General features: G+C 41.1%; 1 protein-coding gene across 1 annotated transcript; it reads left to right on the top strand.

The window, feature by feature from the left end:
* The first annotated feature begins 6,536 nt into the window (after positions 1-6,536).
* On the top strand, positions 6,537-7,729 carry LOC308088080 (lactose-binding lectin l-2-like). The gene is made up of 2 exons (XM_080432428.1): positions 6,537-6,591; positions 7,073-7,729. The coding sequence occupies exon 2, from the start codon at positions 7,117-7,119 to the stop codon at positions 7,597-7,599; it is 483 nt and encodes a 160-aa protein (XP_080288554.1). The 5' UTR covers positions 6,537-6,591; positions 7,073-7,116; the 3' UTR covers positions 7,600-7,729.
* The last annotated feature ends 2,484 nt before the right edge of the window (positions 7,730-10,213 follow it).

Raw genomic sequence — 10,213 nt, 5'->3', positions numbered from 1 at the left:
CAGTGGATGAGTTTGCTGGTTGGTGCAAGAGTAACTTTCTTCAGTGGAATATTAAGAAAACTAAGGAGGTTATATGAGGTATAGTGACTGTGGAGGAATACAAGTACTTGGGCACAACGATTGATTCCAAGCCAATCTGGGAACCCATCGCCAACTGAAAATGAAAAACAGCGCCCTCTGCTGTTTGTTCTATGTCTGTTGGCTCTGGGGGGACGATAACGTAACACCAGAGCACAAGGAGCACGGTGTTTGTGATGCGCCTTCAGCATTTTCATTCCCACTAACAATATTTCTACACGGAACACTAACACCACTTCTCCCAGAGAACATGGATCGTTTTGGTTATAAGCCCACTTGTTTCTATGATGAAAGAGTAAGTTAAAATGTGAATATATTTCCGTGGTTTTGTCTGCTCCGCGGACGCTATTGTTAAATTAGTTTCGGTTTGTTTCGAGGGGGAAAGATCGACGGACATGTGAATCCCGCCCACTACATTTGATTGGGTAAAGCGCGGCCTGCTTCCTGATCTGAAGGCACGCCCACTTGTAGCCCAGTGTGTACATGTTACGACGAGCCGTCACGACAGATTCTCACGCAGTGCAGAATCTGTTCTTGAGAGATTAATTCCAAGCTGACATGGAATTACAACACTGATGCCATGAATAAGAAAGGTCAGCAGAGGCTGCATTTTAATGCGCAGACTGAGACAGTTTAACGTGGAAAAAAGTTTAATGGTACTCTTCCATCGATCCTTCGTAGAGTGTGCATTAACTTTTAGTTTTGCTTCCTGGCAGGGGCGGATATTTGCACTAGGCATACCACGCAGCTGCGTGGAGCCCCGAGGGAGGGGGCCCCCACCTCCCCCCTAAAAAAAAATATGTATTGATATGAAATCACAATACAATACAAAACAACATACACAAACAAAAAAAATATCAATACATATATACACTACACATTACAAGTATAGATTAAAAAAAAACTCTTATTTTGAAATGAGGCCCCTTGACTAACGTGCATCAAGCCTACGTTCCCCATTCACGAGTAAAAGTAAACAACACAGATGTGGGACATTATGGAATATAAAAACTTTGGGGCAAAAGTTCATATTTACCACCATGCTCTCTGAAACCAAGACAATGTGGGCCTATGGAACAATGTGTGTTCTCTTTCTCATCTTTGCAGAAGGTGAGTAAGTAATTAATCTAGTGCTGACAGTGGTGGAAAGTAACTAAGTAAAGTACATGTGCTCAAGTACTGCTATTTGAAAAAAGCCGATCTACAAGCTCAAAAGTGATGCGACGCGTTGTGAGCTTGTAGATCTGTTATTTTCAAAATATTTTAATACATTTGATTTCATACTTGTGATGCCTTACTTTGTAAAACCGGGCATTCTGCATAATGATGAGTACTTTTACTTTTGGTACTAAGTATATTTTGATGCCAATACTTTTTTGTACTATTTTAAATTCCGGACTTTTACTTAACAGAGTATTTCTACATTGTGGTATTGATACTTTTACTTAAGTAAAAAAATTGAGTACTTTTTCCACCACTAATATGCAGTATGCTGGACAAAGTTGCCTACAGAAGGAACTATTAGGCCTGCTGTACAGTATACATTCTGCACACAGCAGTGATGCATCGCGACGCATATTGTCTCAATTAAACTGTCTGCCGTCAGAAATGTAGTCTTAATGGATGATATTTAAAATGCTCAAATATTAATCTTCTTGCACAAATGTAACGTGGTCTACTCAGCACTGAAATGTTTGCAAATGTAGGCTGTAGCTATATGACAAAATATAATATATTTTTGACAAAATATACAATATATTTTGTCATGAAGACAGTAAAATATTATGACCTATTAGATGCTGAGCAGATAACCATCTCCTGGCAAATTCATTGGAATGTGGAATTATATTCATTTCATTCATAAAATAGGCTTTTTAAAAGAATTATTTTAAGATATCCTTTATTTCCACTTTGAAATTGCACTATAAATAAATAAATAGTGTGGGTTTGCCAAAACAATTCCACCATAAAATGGGGTCGTGGCATAAAAAAAGATTGATGAAAAAATATGTATTAATTAATTAAAGATTAATAATTGGGTGCAGGAGGCCCCCGACCAGAGCTTTGCTTGGAGCCCCTAACTTCTTAAATCTGCATGGCTCATTATCATTGGTTAATAAGAACAAACTCCATAATATCCTCAATGTATCCAGCAGGATAGCTGGGGTACAACTTGAGAGTATGACAGCAATGTACAGTATGAGACCTGGGTATTAAAGCTATTCCTAGGGATAGAACGCACCATCAGGACAACGGTACAAAGTACCAATGTTGCAGGCTAGGGCTTCAAGATCATTTGTCCCCACAAGTATAGGACACCTGAACAAACAGGCCCCATCTCAGTTCTGTGCATAAAATGTATTGTGATGCCTCTTGAACTATGACTGGTAGCCTTTTCTATTTTCCTCTCTGTAAGAGAGGAGCTGTGTAGTACTGTCAATGTATTGGGTGATTTGTCTATGTATTGTGTATTTATGTGTTGTGATTTTTTTTTGTATCCTGAGTGATGGCTGCTTGGTACAAAATGAATTTCCGCAAGGACAATAAAGCATCATCCGCCATAAAAATGAATGACCATGAGGGGGGATATCAAAAGCAGAGCCCCCCAGAATATCCAACCCTTTGTTCAAACTGCCCCACAACCCTCCCTGACCTCATTCAGTACTGGTGGGTTTGCTGCTGGTCAAAGTGGAAGTGAAAATGAGCTTACGGCATATTTACATGATATCATGCCAGGTTCCTCTATTATGTCCGAATGTCCAGCGTTACGAAACGTGTTTAGGATATGTGATGTGTGGTAATCAGCTTTCATAAGCAAGTACAGGATGCACGCCTGCTCCGTACTTTCCTTATTTATTTAGACATTTAACCACTTCTGTTTTTCTCCGTCACCTGATATTCCAGTAATCTTTCTGCCAGTAAATATCTCTTGCCTCACGCCTTAGCATTTAAGCACCACAAGAATAATATTTGGCATTCTGTGAGGACAAGTGTCTGTCTCTTTTGGGCTATTTGAGTGTTTATGTTTGGCCTATTCACGGCCCTGTGCCTATAACAGTGATTCTCAAACTCTTTCCTGTCAAGGACCCCCAAATTGATATGCATTTGGCTGCAAACCTCCATTTGAAACAAGTTTGTGACAGTGAACCCCATAAGAGAAGATTTGTAGTTTTTCAAAATTACTTAAAGAGATTTCACAATCTTTCAAGATTTTTCAAAATCTTTCAGAAGTATACAATTAGGTTAAAGTCGTTTAACTTATTTTTATGCTATATTAGTTGGGGTCCCCCTGGAACCCCCTGAAGGACCGCATGGGGATCCCGGACCTCACTTTGAGAACCACATACAAGGACTGCTATACACACACCACCTGCTCTCATCTTCACCTGTCAGCAAAACCATTGATGTTAGAGCGTCTGCAAATAGAATAGAGCTAATAGGCCTACAGGCCTGTCCATCAACCAGACTTCTATATGTACCTGAATCCTCCTCACTTGTTCAGGAGGCTTGCCTCGCATGCTGTTAAGGTCTCATACCTGATTCATCATATTCTGTGCTCTCACTCTTTGTGGAAATGACTCTGAGTTTCACTGAAGAGTTCTACCACAGCTGTCTATGAAGGGTCCTGAACTCCTGATCTCAGCAACAGGTTCAGACCAGCTCCAAGAATCCCTTCAAAAAGACCCAAATCCAAGTTCAGAGTCAGAATCAGAATCAACTTTATTGTCACATCACAGGTTGACAGGTGTAAAACAGTGGGTGAAATTAGTTTTTGTCCAAGCTCCATGGTTTTTGTTATTTCCATAAAAAAGAAAGGGAAGAAGAAGAAGAGGGGGCAAGAGAGATCAATCAATAAAAAACAAACAAATGATCTAGTACATATTTACACATAGTACCTGAGGTAAGACATTCTAATTAAGAAATGGCATTGACTTATAGCATTTTGCATTACAACAGGTCATGGCTTTATTGACTATTTTGACACATTTTGGACCGGAAATGGCCTTTATAAACCTGATGGCCTGCACCCTATTTAACACCCTAGGTATTAAACAGCTCACTACAAATTGCATCCGCCATGTTGCCTTCAAGACATGATATTCTCCACAGCATGATTCCGCAGTAGATCCCATATCCTGCAAAAACGGTGAGTATCTTTCAGAGGGTCATGTTGATATTCCATTCTCCTCCACCATACCTGTCAGGATCACTTCAAACCGCACCGCAAATAGACCCAGTAGCTCTCTAAATCCCTCCAATTTAATTCTGCTTTCACCGACTACTCATCTCACTACTCCTGTCTCTTCCACTTTGTCAATTGTCTTACATTTCAGATACCTGCTTCACAAATCTGTTATTTGTCACGATTTCATTGAATCACGTAACGTAGATTTATTTTTCATCACAGAGACATGGCTAAGCCCAGCCCTGTTTTTTAAAAGAATAATTGTAAATGTTCTCCTATCTCCTTGTGCTTTAAACACCATTGAAGTTTTTAGCTTTTTAATTAACAGTAAAAATCCAGTGCTTTGTGTTTTAATCTATTAGACCCCCTAAACACAACTCCGGTTTTATTACTGAATTCTCCGAGCCCCTTTCCCTTATTACCCAGCGTTTTAACAGCATCATTCTATTGGGGACATGAATGTTCATCTCTGCTGTCCTTCCAACTCTCTCTCCACTGATTTGATTAATCTCATTGACCCCCCCATTGGACCCCAGGTTTGCTTGCTCCATAACCTTTTTTAAATCTAAATTGAAACACTGTTAAAAAAAAAAAAAGCCTTTTTAACCCCCCAACAGCAGAAATGTATGCATCTATTCTCACTGATACTGTTATTGTCTCCGCCAGGCCGAAAGGCATGGCGAGAGAGTATGTTTTTCCCCTTGTCCGTCCGTCCGTCCGTCCGTCCGTCCGTCCGTCCGTTTGACCGTCCGTGTGTCCGTCATTCTGTCTGTGTACAGCTAATCTCTAGCACCGTTGGCTTGCTCGCAGTGAAACTGTGCACACACACTCCCTGGATGCCACAGCAGAAACTCTGCCCCAAATTTTTCACATGGGCCTTTTATAGCGCCACCAGGAGGCTGATTTGTGCAAAACATATTTTTTGACAGTACTCCTACAGATTTTTTCAAAAAATCCCACAACTACGGTACACAGTATCTCTATAGTCATTAAACAAAACACCTTTCAGATTTTTCATATTCCATCCTGATTGGCTAAAAATGGCTTCCAAAGTTTGCAGGAGTGCTCCGTTTTTAACAAAATGCCTCAAATCATGAACACAGCATGCAATTTCATTGAAATTTTGCATGAATATTTCCACTATGCCGAGGAAGAAATGCCACTTGAAAATGTTCAAATCAGCCTCATGGTGGCGCTACAACAGGCCGATTCGTGTTTTTACCTATAACTGCACCGATCTGTGTAAAACTTTGTAAGCGCACTCCCTAGAGGTCAAGGAAAAACCTTTGCCCTGCATTTTTCACATCTGCCTTTTATAGCGCCACCAGGAGGCCGACTTATGTAAAACATTTTTTTTTATATTACTCCTTCCGGTTTGATCCAAATTTCACGCAAATCGGTACACATGATCTCTATAGTCATGTGATCAAGACGGATGTGATTTTTCATATTCCATCCTGATTGGCTAAGATTCTAAAGTTTGCAGTAGTGGCTTGGTTTAAAAAAAATGCCACTAATCATGAACGCAGCGTCCGATTGCGGTCACACTTAGCACTCACATTCACACTATGTTGAGGAGCAAATGGCCTGTTATAGCGCCATCAGCAGGTCTAATATAGCAAAACACATTTTTTTTTAACAAAATGCCTCAAATCATGAATGCAGTGTCCGATTGCCGTGCAAGGCCTGAGAAGAAATGCCACCCTTTTCACATTGGCCTGTTATAGCGCCACCAGGAGGCCACAATAACCTACCTGACCTTGCGGAGACCTGTGCTCCGAGGAGCACTTTTTCTAGTTGTGTTTTTGTTATTGTTGCTGTAATTGTTTATGTTTCACTGTTTGATTTTAAGTTGTTAAGCACTTTAACTTTGTTTAAAAAGGTGCTGTATAAATACAGTTTGTGTACAAACAAAGGACTTAATTATTTTGTTTATGTGATCAAATGTTAATGTTATGTAACCTCAATTGTGTTCTTTGATGATAACTAACACATGAACTAATATGATTCATGTTTACTATCTATTTTACTACTACTATAACTATTTTGATATTGAATTAAATGAAAAAACACCTGAAAAGCCAACTACGATGTGCAATAATGTAGAAATCCTAGATACAATTTGAGAAAGGGAATCAATGGTGATGTTTTGCATACTGACATGCGTTCACACCTCCTGCTGGTGTCACCCAATCCTAAGAAAAGAGGAAGTGAAATTTGCTTTAAAATGTCCTGCCTTCACCTCTCTTGGCTCAGAATTCTAAGACTTGTTTTCAGCCGCCCAGAGGAAACCCTGTTCCCAGACGACGAGAAAAGATCTACACCAGGTTCGGCCTCATCCAACTATTTCTGTGGCAACATAGGCTTACTGTATGTTGTGACCCTGCAATCGTGCCAGTTCTCCTCTCAATTTCTCTCTCTCTCTCTCTCGCTCTCTCTTCCCCTCTTTCTTTTCCTGAGGGCTTTCCTCAGCCATCCAGGGTTTTGTTTCCATATTTACACTATATCTAATGTTTTAGTTTTTATAACATTAATTTGCTTGGTTATTTGTGTAGTTTATTTAGTTAGTGACTCAGGTGGTTGGAGTTTAACTGTTGAATGTTTAAGGCTTTTTATCAGTTGTAACCCAGTGCCTAGTTAGAAGTTGTTTGCCTACTCTCTTTTTAACGGTAAATCATACATTACCTTGCTTACATAAAGAACTCACGTTACGTCAAGTGACGTATCTTTCACGTTTATGGATATCTATTGATCATAATTATTTGTTTTGCGGCCTATAAATATTAATACATATCTCGTCTCATAAAGCGTTCCCTGCCACACCACTGACGGAGAGACATCCTCAAGTCGGCATGCTGCTGATCCCTCATCTCCTATGCTTGCTGGGCCTGTCGCTAGGCACCGTGCACACCGCTGCCTTGGCTGATGGAGCCTGTCCAGTGTTCTGGACCAGCTTCTATGGCAGCTGCTACAAGTATGTTGCTACAGGTATGACCTGGGCCGATGCCGAGCTGCACTGCGTGTCCCAAGATGCCAACCTCGTGTCCGTCCACAGTGAGGCTGAGCACAACTTTGTCCGAGCCCTGGTCAAGAACTATGACCCAGCAGAGAGAGGGACCTGGATTGGCCTGAGTGACTGTCACAAGGACCGTGGGTGGATGTGGTCTGATGGGTCCAAAGTGAGCTACGCCTTGTGGAGTGAGAATGAGCCAAACGGTCCTGGTACAAGAGAACACTGTGTTCATACAAACTACCGGTCTAAATGGAATGATGCACGATGTTCTAGCACCATGCCTTCTGTCTGTAAATCTCGTACAGTCCAGTACAGACATTAGTACAGTACAGTACTAGTGACTGGATTGTCTTATTTAACCCACATACTTGTACTGTGTCTCCATAATAAAGGTACATTAAATGTTTGTGTTTAGATATGCAAATCTGTGTCTTCACTGTAAAGAACATTGGATATTCACATATGTATAGCAAAGCTTATTTTTGTAATCTACAAGCTCACAAAGCGTCACGAAACACAACCCTCCCCCCCCCCCCCTCAGCAATTTCAACCCGCCTGGTGGGGTTTTTGCTGGTCAAAGTGGAAGTGGAAATTAGCTTATAGCTAAATCCGGCATATTTACATGATTTCATGTTTATTGATTGAAATGTTCATTAATGTGCACTGTCCCGGAAATAAATAAATACATAAAAGTATTTTTTTTTACTTAAAGGAGTAGTTCGACCAAAAATATATGCATCAGATCACATATCACTTCTCATCCATTCCATTATCAGATGTGCAGACAGTAGGCCTATAGCCAGGTTCCTCTATTATGTCCGAATGTCCAGCTTTACGAATCGTGTTTTGGATATGTGATGTGTGGTAATCAGCTCTCATAAGCCAAAGTATAGGCCTGCTCCTTACTTTCCTAATGTATTGCGTCATTTACCCACTTCTGTTTTTCTCTGTCATCTGAGATTCCAATAATGTGTCTGCCAGTAAATGTCTCTTGCCTCACGCCTTAGCATTTAAGCACCACAAAAAATAATATTTGGCATTCGGCATTAAGGAGCACAAAGTAACATGATTCTCTTCATCGCAGCGCGTATAAGCAACGTTCATGAGCAGCATTGTGCTATACATTCAATCTCCTTCTTCTTGAGGCTGAGAGGAATCCTCGCAGGTGACGAGGGGGAATAGGATTTCTCATCCAGGGCAGAGGGGGAATAGGGGGGATAAGAGGCAGTGGGGGAATAGGGCTGTGCTTGTAGCGCCCCACCCTCGCCTGTCTGCTTATCTGCTCCATCCTGCTCCTTCATCCCACTCCCTTCATTAATCGCATTCACTGTCATTTCTAGTATTTGATCATCTGTACACCCCTCTCTCTCTCCTTTCATTAATCGCATTCACTGTCACAGGAGGGACATACACGTCACTATCTTCATTCCCCAGTAGTTTCCGTACCCCTCCACTGTCTCAAACACTTCCAGCTCTCTCTCAACATTGTCGCTGTTCTGACCTCCCCTCTGACCCGATTTTCCTGGGTCCCCTCTGTGACTGTCATCCCCTCCTCACTGTCGATGGCTATCAAAATTGCCTCACTGACCTCCCTGGCCTCACTGACTTCCTGTTTAACTTGCTGTTTCTCTGCATTATGCAAGACTGCCACTGCTCCTACCTCTGATGTGACCCAGGGAGCCTGTATGTCGGGTGCAGTGACGGGTGTTCCGAGTTGCATAGGTGCAGCAGTGATAGGTGCTCATCCACAGTGTTGGTTGAGCATAACTTTGTCCAAAACCTGATCAAGAACCTGGATCGGCCTGAGTCATGACACTCAGAAGGAAGGATGACTGGGTTTGTTCTGTTACTATACCTTCTGTGTGTAAATCTCATGCAGTCAGTATCTATTGTCTGATTCAACCCGTTGACTTGTACTGGGTCTCCATAATTAATGTACACTAAATATGTTTGTAAATGACGTATTTATGCAAATCTGTGTCTCCAATGCAAAGAGCACTTGAACATGAACTGCTGTAAACTCCTATAGGGCATAGCAGTGGCAGCCATTTTGTGGTTCCACAAATCGAAAGCCCATTGTTTTTTTCCCATCGAGATTTCCGAAAATATTTATATGAATTATTTTAAGCCTGGAACAGGGCAGGAATTTCAGGGAGGCCACGAAGGCCATGCCTGTCATTACCCCTAAGTTTGGCCTTGTGCCTCTCAAAAAATGGCATGCCCTGAGGCCACAGTGGCCTTACAGTAATGCCCCAGCTGACTGACTGTACCACTTTCTCCTCTGTGTCTTTCTTGTCAATATGTTGAGTAAACACCAGTGTCTCTTTCTTGTCATGTAGACACCAGTGTCTTTTGTTGAGATTCTGAATTCTTAACTGCCCTGAGTCCCCATCTTTAAACCAATCCAGAAACTTTGATTGATGCAGGGCCGAGCATGGATCAGATTGTAAAACGTATTTACCTCACTGCAGATAGTCTACATATTACATTTTAAATAATCCTTTAACCCTTAAATTCAATCAATTCTTTCAATGGACATTTGTGCCCTATAAAATACCACCAGGGTGTTAGTGGCCTTGCCCCTAAAATGACGAATTTCCAGGCCTGGCCTGGAACCAAGCCACCCAGGCTCCTGGTGATTCATGACCATAAAACATTTGATTCTGTGATTTAAATATATATTTGAAAAATAAAAATGAAGGTTATTCATTAGATATGGTACATCATATAATTAAATATTCAATCATATTTTTTTCACAGAATCAAATGTTTTATGGTCATGATCTTAGTGTGTGTGTGTGTGTGTGTGTGTGTGTGTGTGTGTGTGTGTGTGTGTGTGTGTGTGTGTGTGTGTGTGTGTGTGTGTGTGTGTGTGTGTGTGCAACTGCTACTCGATTAATGAACAACTACCATACTAGATATCCAAGAAGACGTGT

Source organism: Gymnoscopelus braueri (assembly GCF_963280865.1).
Source record: "Gymnoscopelus braueri genome assembly, chromosome: 7".
Lineage (NCBI taxonomy): Eukaryota > Metazoa > Chordata > Actinopteri > Myctophiformes > Myctophidae > Gymnoscopelus > Gymnoscopelus braueri.
This window is presented reverse-complemented; position numbering and strand designations above follow the sequence as displayed.

Bases quoted from the DNA above. Each gene is read 5' to 3' on its own strand.
- LOC308088080 (XM_080432428.1), top strand. From the start codon at position 7,117: ATGCTGCTGATCCCTCATCTCCTATGCTTGCTGGGCCTGTCGCTAGGC.